This window comes from Aspergillus affinis (assembly GCF_023601865.1).
Source record: "Aspergillus affinis strain CMG 70 chromosome Unknown NODE_5_length_567868_cov_86_340925, whole genome shotgun sequence".
Classification (NCBI taxonomy): domain Eukaryota; kingdom Fungi; phylum Ascomycota; class Eurotiomycetes; order Eurotiales; family Aspergillaceae; genus Aspergillus; species Aspergillus affinis.
Genome location: NW_026515786.1, coordinates 501,661 through 515,156, shown reverse-complemented (window position 1 = coordinate 515,156; position 13,496 = coordinate 501,661). Strand labels below are relative to the sequence as shown.

At 51.1% G+C, this 13,496-nt stretch overlaps 5 protein-coding genes across 5 annotated transcripts; 1 reads left to right on the top strand and 4 right to left on the bottom strand.

The window, feature by feature from the left end:
- Positions 1-503: 503 nt before the first annotated feature.
- Positions 504-1,688, top strand: KD926_008876 (thiamine diphosphokinase; the record flags this gene model as incomplete). Its single annotated transcript, XM_053094425.1, has 3 exons — positions 504-618; positions 855-913; positions 987-1,688. The coding sequence occupies 3 exons, from the start codon at positions 504-506 to the stop codon at positions 1,686-1,688; spliced, it is 876 nt and encodes a 291-aa protein (XP_052960430.1).
- A 769-nt stretch (positions 1,689-2,457) lies between these two features.
- Positions 2,458-3,682, bottom strand: KD926_008875 (uncharacterized protein; the record flags this gene model as incomplete). Its single annotated transcript, XM_053094414.1, has 3 exons — positions 2,458-3,172; positions 3,279-3,527; positions 3,603-3,682. 3 exons carry the CDS (start codon positions 3,680-3,682, stop codon positions 2,458-2,460), a joined length of 1,044 nt encoding a protein of 347 aa, XP_052960429.1.
- A 736-nt stretch (positions 3,683-4,418) lies between these two features.
- KD926_008874 (putative mitochondrial carrier protein) lies at positions 4,419-6,969 on the bottom strand (the record flags this gene model as incomplete). The annotated part of the gene is made up of 6 exons (XM_053094403.1): positions 4,419-5,170; positions 5,237-5,534; positions 5,647-5,807; positions 5,869-6,265; positions 6,530-6,759; positions 6,807-6,969. The coding sequence occupies 6 exons, from the start codon at positions 6,967-6,969 to the stop codon at positions 4,419-4,421; spliced, it is 2,001 nt and encodes a 666-aa protein (XP_052960428.1).
- A 686-nt stretch (positions 6,970-7,655) lies between these two features.
- KD926_008873 (uncharacterized protein) lies at positions 7,656-9,360 on the bottom strand (the record flags this gene model as incomplete). Its single annotated transcript, XM_053094392.1, has 4 exons — positions 7,656-7,840; positions 7,993-8,046; positions 8,112-8,436; positions 9,220-9,360. The coding sequence occupies 4 exons, from the start codon at positions 9,358-9,360 to the stop codon at positions 7,656-7,658; spliced, it is 705 nt and encodes a 234-aa protein (XP_052960427.1).
- Positions 9,361-11,836: 2,476 nt separating this feature from the next.
- Positions 11,837-12,998, bottom strand: KD926_008872 (uncharacterized protein; the record flags this gene model as incomplete). The annotated part of the gene is made up of 3 exons (XM_053094381.1): positions 11,837-12,390; positions 12,484-12,707; positions 12,934-12,998. The coding sequence occupies 3 exons, from the start codon at positions 12,996-12,998 to the stop codon at positions 11,837-11,839; spliced, it is 843 nt and encodes a 280-aa protein (XP_052960426.1).
- Between the last annotated feature and the right edge of the window lie 498 nt (positions 12,999-13,496).

Below are 13,496 nucleotides of genomic sequence, written 5' to 3'. Positions count from 1 at the left end.
CCTGGCCGTGAAACTCGCCCTCCCAATGAGAATTAAAACCGCTCCCAGCCCCGCAAAAAAGCCGATAATCGAATTCTGAAAATGGATCTAAGTAGATAGTAGATATGTTCGCTCTTCGCAACATTTTTCTACATTCTTCTCTACTTTTGGTGGGGGAAATCGCGTTAAATCACTGGAATACATACAAATTCTGTTATGGTCTGATCGGACCACACCTAAAATGTTAAAAAAAATCCGTGGTTTTTTGGAGGTTGGGTCACGTGTTGAGACCGTATTTGGTATTATTACAGCGTTATTACCACACCCGGTGCGGTCGGGTTCTGGGTGTCTTGGGCGGCTTCGCAACGAGTTTGTATAATGGAGATCCATCGATCCAGCAATCCCCTATAAACAGAAAGAACCACTTGCTTGGATATACACTATTAGACCCATCACCACCTACCGCATCACCTACTCTCATCATCAACCCCCATCCTTCCAGGAAGAACAACCACCCCAACTCAATGGAGTGGGATCCAACGCAATTCTTCCGCGCCGACGACCCTCCAACGCTGTTCGCGCTGGTCGTCCTAAACCAACCAATAAATGAGAATGCGTTTGCGGTACTAAAGGAACACGGTAAGCTTAGTCCAGCTTCTTCTGAATCCAACCCTCATCGCAGGACCTTGTAGTTCAGTCCATGTTTGCTCCCCATCATCCCTGTCCATCCGTCAGAACTTCTTTTCTCCCCGCAAACATCATCCAGCTTTTGTCCAATCAACTAGCTACTCTATCCATGTATATCAAGCCCACTAAGACCACCCAAAGCTAATGCCACACTCCACCCCATCAAGCATGCATCACGGTATGCGCAGACGGCGGCGCAAATCGCTACTATGATCTGATGAAAAGGCAAGGCCGGGAGGCTTTGGATGTACGTGCTCACCTTATCCCCTTGATACATGATCTGTACATCTATAAGACCAACCACTAACCGACACCTTTAGCTGCCGTCTCTCATCATCGGCGACCTGGACTCCATCATGTCAGATGTGAGAAGCCATTACACGGGCCTAGGCGTGCCCGTCATCCAAGACAGAGATCAGTACTCGACTGACTTCACAAAATGTCTGAATTATTTGCGCTCGCATGCACATGAGATTGTTCCTCGGGAGTCTGGGACACAGCAACAACCTCTGAATACCCTCATCCTAGGCGGTCTAGGGGGGCGAGTAGATCAAGCATTTTCGCAAATCCATCATCTGTATACGATGACGCAGGAGATGCAACAGCAACAAGGGGCTGCACAAGAACAAGCAGAAGAAGAGAAGAAACCAAAAGAAGAAGGCAATCTATACCTCATCTCCGAAGAAAGTATCACATTCATCTTACGGCCAGGAAAAAATGTGATTCACACGCCGGGGACGAATCGTCCTTTACCTTCTCCTTCTACCTCTACCTCAACCCCCACGCCTACAAGCGAAGAAGATCACCACTTCCTAGAAGAAAACGTCGGCATAATTCCCCTCTCCGGGCCCGCGCGGATCACCACCTCCGGACTTGAATGGGACGTGACGGACTGGGCGACCTCGATCGGGGGACAGTTGAGCACGAGCAATCATATCCGGGCGGACATGGTGGAGGTGGAGAGTCGAGTGCCGGTGTTGTTTACGGTGGAATTGGCGAAGAGGTTTAAGAGGACGAGGTGAGGTAGTGAGTGGGCTCTGCTCTTTTGCCTTTTTTTCTTCAATTGATTCTTCTCTTTTCTTTCTGGTTGTGGCCTTATTTGGTTTACGGTTTGGGTTTATGGTTATGAAATTCTTGGAATTGGAGTGGTAGAATTTAGGGGGCATAGGATAGATTGAAGATACCAGATATTCAATAGATACTTAGTAGATAGTTGTTATGTTATATCCAGGCATGATACAGTTATAACTTCAAATCGAAGTCTCATGCATCATAGGATATCAACCAAGTTTAACATTACTCGTTCGCAGTACGCTAGACCAATAAACACCCAGGAAAAAAAAAAAAAAAAAAAAAATTAAAGAGGAATGATCTCGACCTGACCAATACATCCAAGGCGCCTCTCCCTAACCAATAAAGCAAAGCACAAGCAGAGTAAACAGAGTTACACAAGCGCGGATTCAAGGATCTCACCCATTCACCACGCCGTACAACAAAGATAAGTCCGAAAACGAGAGGATATCAAAAGACGGTGAGCGCAGCGGCAAACACCGACTGCGATTGCACCATGAGAAAAGACAACCAACCCCACCCAAAAAGCCAAGGGAATTTACCAAAAAGGCCCTCTATGGCAGTGACAGCAACCAGGCTTCCGATACAGCAGGCAGATGATGGCACACTGCCTATCTTTCCACCGTCCATACAGTTACGCCGTATCGACATCACAGTTCAGAACAATCAAACAGCCTGCGTATCTCACACCCGAGATACAGGTTGTGGACAGGCATATATTTACTTCTTCAAAATGGCCTCATAGAGAGTCCCGATCGTTCCGATGGCAGAACCGGTCAGAATGCCGGCCCATTGTCCAGGAACGGAGGTGTTCACTGTATCGATAGAGGTGTCGCTGAAGAGATTCCAGAATGTAAATTCATTCGCATACACTAAGTACGCGACCAACGCCTTGGCAATGTTGAAGCTTAGAGGATCAAAGGTAGCCTGAGCGGCACGGTTTCGGCGCGTATTCAAGGCAGGGCCTCCGCTAGTCTGCCGACTCAGGTTGAAGAAATAGGCGGCGGTCAAGGGCAGGAACAGGCTGGTGAGAAGCCAGAGCGAGAGCGGCGCCCAGAATGTGCCCTCCACCAGCTTGAAGAGATCGGGAACCTTGACAGAGAATTCGGGAGAGTGGATCGCCTCCACTGCCGGAACGCTGGTCACGTAAACCAGCGGCAGGAGTGTGCGGAAGAGGCCGGCTCCTTCCAGGGCCACGAAGAGGATTTCGACAGCTTTGACGCTGCTCAAGATGGAGCGCAGCGCATGCGAGCGCTCCCGGACGCCTAGCACGGTCCATGCGTCGCCAATGCGCTTGCCCCAGACGGCGGTCTGGCGGTCAATCGCGTCGGTCACAACAGCCGGGGATGGCGGCAACGGCGGCTCAACGGCCAGTAGCGGGCTGCGGGCGGGAGTAGTGGTCGCAATTACTCGTGGCGACACATCGGAGTCGTCTCTATAAGATAAGTATGTTAGATTCCATCCGTCGCATAGAACATCCTAAAGAGCGAGAGCGCGCCAAATTGCAGAGGTCACGGGAACCGTCAACGGGGACAACCTACGTTTGTTCGATCTCCTCCTTTGCCCTCCGTCCGCGACGCGCCGACCTGGGAGGATCCAACTTAGTCGGCGACACCTTGGTCGGCGACGGCTCTGACTTGGGCTCCCTCTTCGTTGGCGACAGGCGGGGGCTTTGCGACAGGCGGCGGTAGTACTCCGCCAGTCGCTCGTCATTCTGGAAGATGGACTGGTTGGCTTGGAGGTGATCGTCGAGAAGGGCGACCAGCTCGGGTTTATTTATATCCTCATAGCTGTAGAGGGTTAGAACAATGCGGGAGTTGGGGGATCGATAATAGGGGATCGATAACGGCTACGGGCCGACGTACTCATGGAGATCAGTAGCCTCCGCCAGCTCCACTAATTGGGGCTTGCGCAGTTTCTGCAAATAAGGCAAAGCGTTGGACATGGTGAAATGGAAATGATGAAGAAGAAAGTAGACAACGATGACGCGCACGGAAGAGGATCCACTAGAACCATGCGACGACAGATACCGTGCAAGGGGTAGGGAGGAAGGCAGTTTAAGTATGGGGGGGAGGGGGGTGCGGATAGAAGCGATAAACAAACAAGCCGAGACGTGGGAGAACCGAAAAGTAGCAAGAGGGAAGGGAGGGAAAGAGAGGGAGGAAAGGAAGAGAAGACCGAGAGACAGAAGTACAAGTCAGAATGGCCGGGCGGGGCTGACCGCATCCGTCTTTGTTTACTTTTGGGCGGGTCCCGCCGGGCGCGTGTTTACTTCCTCTTGAGCCCTGGGAATGTTGTCAATTGTCAATTGTCCTGCTCTATCATTTTATCTGATATGATGTGATGCAATGTTATGGTACACGAGGCCCCTCCGGCCGGTCTAAAGTCTATGTAAATCCGTACACTGATATCCAATCCTCCTCTCTCTCCCTCTCCAAATCAACCAGAAAGTGTGTTGTGCATATACACACCCAAGAAACAAGCCATAGTGGAGAGATGACAGGAGAAAGAGAACATTATATAAAAAAAAGAAAAGATGAGAAAAAAAAAGTCATGCCACAACCTTTCCAGAACGCCCGATCCTCTTTCCCATCCAATGTGCAAAGTTCCGGTTGTGGTGCCATATTATCTACAACCGAGTCGCCGGGCGTCTACCGGCCTACTCGAGAGGTTCGACAGAATTATAGAGGGTTCGTCTCCCCGATGCTCTCGTATTCTTCGAATTTCTTCAACAAGTATTGGTACATGACCAACATCGTTCCGCTCTGAATGCTGGTCCACACGCCTCGAGGTCCGACGCCGCGGAACCACCCCTGGATACCTTCCGCCTGGTAGATCATCTTCAAACCGGTGAAGAACGAAGTAGTATCCAGGCGGGGGGTTCCAGGCGGACGCATCGACGTCGACGGCCCAGAAGTGGACATCGGTCGCGAATGCGTTCGGAGGCTTGACGACGTCGTCTGGGATGGCGCGTGCTGCCGGGGACTCTGCTTGACCGAGGCGTGTTCGGTGGCGCCTTTCGGAGGACTCATGGTCTCGGGGTTTCGTTGCGTTTGAACGCGGGTTTTGACGACATCCATCGGACATGTGATCACGCCTGCCATACCACCGGCCGTCGCCGCGGTCAGGATCTCTAACCCAAGCCCGATGTCTCGAGACCCCACCCATTCAATGGCCATGCGGTGCTCCTGCTCGTAGAACGCAAACTGTAGGGCCGAAAAAGGGAGGTCGCGGAAGATGGTCGCCTTGTATCCGTAGAACAGCGCGGCGAACCCCTCCTGTCGGACAATCGTGCGAAGGGCGTCTGTCGTTCCACGATAGTTGTATCCCGAATGGAAGTAGGGGTTGTTGTAGCGTCCCTGCAATTGCATGCGAGTTTTCAATACCTCCGAAGGGACGTAGACGATGGAAGCGGCGAGATCGGCAAGGAAACCTGAAAGCAAACCTCATTAACACCGGGCGCATTTAACGATTTAAAAAGGCAGCCATAAACTCTTACCTCCGGAGAGATAGGCAAGATTGGGATTAATCCCAGCGTCCAGCATCCGCCGCTTGGTGAACTCATAAACTCCGAAAAAGGTCACCGTTCCCGGGAAGGAGCCCCAGAACGCAGGAGTCACGCCGCCGTAGAGACCTCGGAAGAACCCTTCTTGTCGATAGATAGTCGCATAGGATGAGGTCATGGACGTGTATTTGGGAGGAAAGTGAGGGTCGCCCTGCTGTCTCGTCTTGACTGTGTCGAGCGAATGCATGAGCATATCACCACAAGTACCGCCAGTACCACCCGCAAGCATAGCCTGTACAAAGCCCAGTCCCGAGGTCAGCCATAGACAGTTCCAAGAATTTCGTTCCAGGCGCACATGGACAAAGATCCTATTCAGCGGACAACGGTATATCGATCAAACATACGTGCAAATACGGAGGTCGGGGCTCCTCCTCGTCTGCTATCGAGGCAGCATTTTGGGCATGGGCGTCTCGATGCGTCTTCACCTGACCGGAACCATGAGGGTGTTCGCCGGTGCTGGCGGTCTTCGAATAGACGGCCGTCGCAGGGGAATCCGAAGGTGTCTCTGTCGTAAACAGGCCAAATACACGCGAAGTCAAGCTCATTGCAAGAACACCGCAACCCACCAGATCGGTGCGCGGACCAGACCTCGGGGGGTTTGGTTGGGATGCGGCGGCGACGTTGGGCTTTCCGGGAAGGACGCCACTGACAGCGAGGATGACGGCGGAAGGGAAGGGAAGAAAAAAGGGAGGTCGAGACGCGGAAGTAGACGGGAAGGAGAAGGGGGATTAGACGAGGATCAACGAGAGTCGGGGGGAGGGAAGTAGGAGCATGGCACCTCTTGAGGGAATTATCCAAAAAATCTTTCCAGATTGGCGCAGCATCAACAGCCCCGAAATTTCGGTCGGTTTTCCCTTTTCTCCGCGCCCGAACCCGAGAGGATGCCTCAGGCAGACACTCTGAATCATCATCGGCCTGGTTCGTTGGCCTGCGGGTGACCTCCTCTACCCTAACGCTGTTCTCCTAGAACACGTCTCTGCTCGGTGCATACTGCATCGGGGGCCCTTTATCCAACCTATCATGTTCTCTCGAACCTAAAGGGTATCGCGGAACCTCCTCGATTCCTCGGATTTCTAGAGTGGACCCACTCAGTCACTGGTAGTTAAACAACGTCATCGTTTGGACTTGCGACATTTTCTAACAAATCACTTTAATTGCTCATGTTAAAGTTGGAAAAATGGATGAAGAGTGCTTCCAAATGCCATCTCGGCAGATCAATTGACTGACTCTATAGCACGGAGTTCGATTCGATGAAAGTTCTTTTGGGCTAATGAATTTCCGGAAGTAAGGCTCCAACTCCGGAACTTTGGTCACCCATGGATGCATCTGCACCATCTTGATAATCGCATCAACATGGGTCATGCCAGCTCCCCTTATCAGGTTGAAGTTGGTCATTAGCACATCTAGATGAATGGGCATGAAGGCCTGACTCTTCTTGATCCCCAAAAAGAACTTCACTAAGGAGCGTCTTAGACGGCCCACTGGTAATTGTATCCAATGATACCTATCCCACCACCATCGTAAATCGCCCTTCTAAATTGATCCCCATAGTCATCCTCAATCATATCGTGCCAAAGGGAAACTTCCACAAACACCTCAACTGTCTGACCATACATCTTGGCGATCACGGCGGCAGTATTCCAGTTCCTCACGCCATGGCACCGCATGGCCCGTATTGAATAAGGAGATCAAGGGATGATCGTTGATGTCATTCGGGTTCACTCAGGTTGGAACATGTGGCGGACGATCGCATTTTCTTATACATCCAATAAATACAAATCACCAAATTCGCGCCGAGGATAAACGTCATAAACCGGACTCCAGAGCCGGCTCCTATTCCGAGTCACACGAGTTGTGGACAACACAGCAAGTGTCGGGAAGTCGTCCCCAAATAATTGCGTCAGAATAAGGGCGATAAGACCATAAAACCTAGAGCGGGAATACCCCCAGGAACTAATATCTGAAACGTGTAAGTAACCAGAATCCGTAGATCTGGCCCGTCATGAGGAGAGAAAGTATCAATCATAGCGTCGACGTAGCACTCCCTCAGTACCGTTATCCACCGCGGATCCGGATCATCTACGTTGTTCCGTTAAACCATACTGAGCCCAGTTCGTCAGGGTGCATTCTGTCTATATTAAACCAGCCGTAGACTTACCTGCAACTCAGATAGGCAGATGTAGATTTTCTCTAGAGAGCCGGACGAACAAGATGCGCAGTCACATAGACGAGAGAGGAAAAAGGATACCAGGCGTGAGAGACGTAGGGCTCGCATAGCAGGAACAAAGATAGCTCAAGGATCGCTCCATGGACACCACGCACATATATCGAGAGCTTATATTCTCTCCAGACATTAAGGTTCGTCTGCAAATCCTGCTGACCCCAGACGGTCGAAGATTAAGTCTACTTGACTATGATCTTCTTCGAACGGCGCGAGGTTAAGCTCTAACAGCTCAAGCTCGATAACGGCTGACAGGTATAACTTGTTCAGGTTTGGTGTTTTCAACTTTCCCAGACATTCGTTCGGAAAGGTGTAAGCTAGGTAATATCACTAATCAGCTTCCAAAGTAGATCGGGTATGGCTCATGATCAGTCTTGTTCAAAGTCTGACCGCATCGTCAGCTGCACCTACGGGGCGATATTGTTGGGTGCGGTTTGGAATAGAATTCCCGAGTGGAACTTAAATATACCTGACAGTCGCTCGAAGGCCGAGGTCTGCCAGGCCTTCTCCCCCTGCCGAAGGACTGTAACACAGAAACGGTCAGAGCTACGCGAACCAGCGACGGACGGAAGAGGGCTACCTACTTACAGCCGGTCGACACCTGCGAGATGTTTTGACGGGTACCCACGTCGAGGGCATCCCAAAGGTCTTCACTCATCCCGTCGGGACGAACAACCGTAGCTGCCGCGGCGTTAGCGGAGGCCTGCAGTGTCTTAAACTTGCGAGACAGACGGCTCCAGTTTTCAACGCAGTCGTGCATCGCGTTCGACGCCTTGTTGATCAACTTTTCGAAGGAAGCAACGTCATCGCGTATCGCATTCAGGTCAGCCGCAAGATCGTTACTGAGGCTACCACGAGTAGTCGGAGCTACGGGGCGGACGTTAACATCCGAGACGTACTCTTCATCATCGTCCTCAGGAGGTAGACGTGATCATGACAAGCGCCGAAGTGGGCTGCGAGGATGACGTCCCTCATGTCCGAGTTCCCATTCGTGTTCCTGGAGTGGATCATGCGAATCCACTCGAAATCGTACTCTTCTATATATTGCCGGTGTTCTTGTGCAGCTCGCCAGTATGCGCTATTAGTACCTCTGTCATGGTACCTTCGTCTTCGATATCGTCCCGCTCTTCGCTCGCTTTTTTCGAGTTCTGTTGTGAGATGTTTTACGCTCCCCTTGAGCTGTTCGATCTCCCGGCTTTGAGACTCAATGCATGCATCTTTTTCATTGAAGCGGTTGCAAAGGGAGTTATGCGCCCCTCTGCATCACCGTGGTGATTCCCACAACTCCTCCATGGGAATTCCACAGGCAGCCAGCGCAGGCCATCATATGTACAAAGTGCACCCCCAAAGCCAGCATAACCATGCACTGGGTGAACGGGCTACCGGAATTAGGGCTGATCCCGCCCTCACGGCCTCCCCTGCAGCCATCTCATGGACTGGAGACCCCAAGTCACGCTCTCCGGACCCCTTGAGAGCTGTCCACGGTGATGAGTGGGAGGTTATGCTGTTGGTGGCCTCTAATTTCTTCTCGATGTGTATTTGGGGAGTTCATACTATTTCCATATGAGAACGTTCATCTTTGAAATCAAGACAGGCAATAGCTGCACGGACAGTCTTCATTTTATGAAAACCTTATAACCCATGACTTTCAAATGTTGAAAGAACGTGTTTCTCTGAATATCTTTGCGGTGTGAACGATCTCCATTTCTGAAATGCGCAACCCATCGTCATTGTCTTGCACGCAGGATTCAGAAGCTTCACAGCAAGCAGTCATGGAGGTGGAGGTTCTCGTTACGTATCTCACGGTTTTCAGCTTCGATTCTGCCTTGGTGAGCATCACGAGGAGAATGGCGAGAGGTGACAAAATCCAAACCAACCCAAGGCCTCCGAAATGTCGATTGAAATAAGTAACCCAAAGAACTCCCATATATCATGTTCACGATGTCCGGGGAAGCTAACACATTACCAGATCTTCCCCGCAGAGTAGGTACGTGAACCTGATAACAAAACAAAGAAGAGTGGTCGGCACGAAGTTTCAGCGAACCAAATATAGTATGCCGGGTTCAGTCGAGCACCGGCGACTGCCATGGAGTCATTGAAGAGTGCACTCCCTAGCTCCTGATAACTAGACGTGCTGAGGGATCGAATAGTACATTATCCTCAGCCATTCGTAGTTGTCCCTTCTGGATATCTTCCTCTGATGATGGAGATACATCCCATCATCTCTTTGTGGAATAGCTGTAAAAGTGCTCGATATCCCTGGATCGAGTATGGTAGGTCTTCCGCCTACCAGTCCATGAGGCTTGTAACGTAAAGAGCAGCTCAATGCTAGAGGCCATCATAAAAACGGCCTAGGCCTTAAGCATGGTAACCCCCCACGGCCTGATTCAACAGGCACCAGAAGGCTTGTCTTAGGGTTATCTCCCTGTTGTCCCCTGCCTGATTCGAGATAGGTGGGCTCCATTGAAGCCTCCATTGGCCCCTACCCAAGTCCACTTGGCGGAAAAACACTGTCCATTCGTACGTCGAAAATAAAGAAAAAATCGAACCGTATCTGCGACTCGTGCACGTAGGTTCACCATCTCGCTTCCATCCAAAAGGCCTTCCAGGCCTGCTAGACGAAACCAGAATGTCGACGGGGACCGAGAGTTTCTGGAGTAACTCTCCGGCGCCATGAAGGATGCCCGTATCGAAAAGCTCAAGACATTGCTGTGGCGATATCAAATGCTGTTGCCGGGCTGCATTGTATTGGATTGTGATACTTGCTGTCTACGAAGAGGAGAAGAAGGATCTTCTACTATCTCAAATACCAATCTGCACTGTACTCTTGGATCTGTTGTTTGAAGAGCGGCAGTGCTTTGCTATGTCTGATAGATAGCGGTATGGAATTTGCGATAGGTCCATTTGCTGAGTTCGTCAAGCCACGTCTTCTTCGGATGCATGTTGGTGGACTGTCGCCTTCGGTTATCCACAAGATTAAGATGAAAGAAACACTATGTTGGATCAAGCAAGGCAATCGATATCGACTGAAAATATCGTGTTGAATGCCCGGATTCTCTCATACAAGTAACAATCCCCCGGTTGTTTCCATTTGTGATTTGATTTTCGACAGTTTGGACAACGAATGAAGAGGACAGCGTATGCACCACATGATTGTACGTTTTTTGGAATCCACACGGTGCGAACAGCCTTTACTGTGGTCTGCCTAGATGCATCCTCCGCAAGTGAAGCTCTGAATTTCCGTGCGTCTGAAAATGGGCGCTACGACGCAGCTCCGGAAGGGGGTGGTTGACCTGTTCTAGACGCTCCATGTTGATCTCGTTTCCGCGCGAGGGATTCCAGGTCGAGCAAGCGAATATAATCTGAACCAGTCCAATTCTCTCCACCCTGGGGTGAGAGGTTCAAGAGACGTTTGGCTAACATCAGAAACATCTTGAGGATGTATGAGCGAGGATATTGATATCTTACCCCACACAACATACTAAACCGAAAATATGAACAACATATTGACGATATAGCGAGAGAAGGGTTCGGCTTCAGAAGAGATAGCAGATAGATGAAGAAGGATGAAAAGAAAGACAGGAGATGTGGAGGGAGGGGGGCTATATATACCCAGTAGCAGGGGGGATCATTCATCTACATACATCTTGCATCTTTGGTATAGGGAATGGGAATGGGTTGACATTCCCTGCTTGACCAAGTAGATCTATTTCATTCATCCATGGTATTCACTTTATGGACATTAACCTGCAGAGAAGCAAACTTTCATTCATCAAGCATACAGTGCACAAAGGAAGACGTGGCATAGTGCATAGGGCAATAAAAGAAAAAAGAAAGGGCCAAACGCAAAAGGAAAGTAGAAACGCACGGTGGCAGCATCAAATTACTCGGTAAAGAAAAACTCTTGGAATCAATCGCATTATGCTCAATCACGACTTAACGTATCAAAAACAAAGGGGGATGCCATCAGAAAACGCAAGAAAAGAGTAAGAATAGAATTGAGTCTTGAGGCGTTGCACATTAACCATTCCCCCATCCTCCACCGTCAAACAGACCCCTAATACTACCATTCCATTCTCCAAGTATACATCACCCTTAATTCATGGGTTAACCAAGCCACAGGACCAACCAAAGTCAGAGCCAATGACGTCGCTTCGTTATAGGTAGAAATCAATCAAGAACCCCGAACAGATAGGTTCCAATGACGTCAGGCAGGTCGAAGATAGTTCGTCTAGAACCACTCTCGCTTTGTCATAATCGCCCGACTTCAAAAATAAAGCTCGTCCATAATCCTTCCCTTTCTCGGTTCCCATTTATTGCGGCTTCTTGGCATCCGCCTTGCCGATCAGGCGGCCCATGTCGGTGGATTCGTAAGCCTGGCGCACGATTCCCTTGAAGGTCTCCCAGCCCTGGCGCATGGCAGGGGGAGTGGTCTGGTGGGAAACCGCAGCGTCGATACGGGCGGTGAAGTGGCGAAGGCCGTGCTGAACGAACGTGCTCTGGCTGTATCTGGCGCGGAAGAAGGCCAGGTAGATGAACAGGAGGACGAAGCTTCCCTTGGAGAAAGTCAGGATCGAGACAATCAGGCGGAACAGAAGCGCAATTTCAAGCGCGGCGACGAGGTCCATGCTGGCATCGTAGTACTGCTTGACAAATCGTCCGATGGTCTCGGCCAGAGGAGACTGCTTGGGAGCAGGCCTGGAGGCACTAGGAGAGGTGGGCGAGGCAGGGGCGCCACCCTGAGGAGGCTGCAAGGTGGGGATCAGGTGGGCACGCGAGTAGGTCGCGACGTGGAAGACCGAGTAAACGGTGAAAGGAAGCAGGGCGAGCGAGACCTGACGCGAATACAGCCAAACCAAGGCCATACCTAGCACAACCGGTTAGCCACAATCAATTTTCCAGGCGGGGGGAGAGCTGTCGGAAATGCCCGGCACTGAGCCCTGCGACGTCTGCTACTCACCCAGGTACTGCACGTTCTCATCACCAGCGAGCTTCAGCGCAATGCTGAGAGGACTGCCCTGGAGACGGCCACGCGCGATATGTCCCTTGTATACCACAATTCCATATGTAGCCGCGGCGGAAACGAATGCAAGGCGGTAGGCGGCCTGCGCGGTAGAGGAGTAGTAGTTGAAGGTGAGGTAGGACAGGACGTAGCGGAAGACGGAAATCAGCAGCGTTACATGTCTAAACTCCGTCAGTAAGCGACACTATTCGCCGTCACGGTCTCACCGCGAGGAATCGCGCATCAAGCGGCTGCCATTTGCCGATGGCCGGAGGAAATTGGAAGCTGCTGGGCGAATAACGTGGGAAAACATACCCGGCAAACCAAGCGAATCTACCGACGAGCCAGGTGGTTAGTTCTATTGTTTTTTTCTCTGCTTCATTTTGGATAATCGAGCGAACCACTCACTGTAGTGTCTGGGCCAGAGCCTTGAGTCTTTCACCCAAAGGTAGGTGCGCCGGAGGGGGGGCCATTGTAGCGATACGTGTTCGGAGATGGCGGTGTTGAACGAAACGAAGCTAGAAAAGTGGTGGATGGAGTCGGGGAAGAAAGAGGAACAGGGGGAGAACTAGTGGAACGAAGAGAATGGAATTGAGCGGTGGGAGAGAAGGTCGATATCCACTAGTCTATTGTCGTTTGGGGAATTTTATTTTTGGGAGGGAGGCTGGGCTGGGCGGGGAGAGGAAGAGAGAGAGGGAGAGCGACAGAGAAAGGCGGTGGTGGGAGGACACTCAGGACAGCAAGCGGCTGGCGCCTCGGCCTTTCCCGACTGCTCGGCCGGTGACGTCGGGACGTTGGCTGCAACGCTCCGTCATTGGAATTCTATTCTCCTATTCTTATTACTGCACCTACGCGGTCCAGAAATTGCCTAATTGTTAGAGGGGTGTTTCATTTCCTTTGGACAATGGCCTAGTCCTATTCTCAAACCCGGTGGTACAACCCCCCGTCCAACGTCAAGAACCACCTGCAGA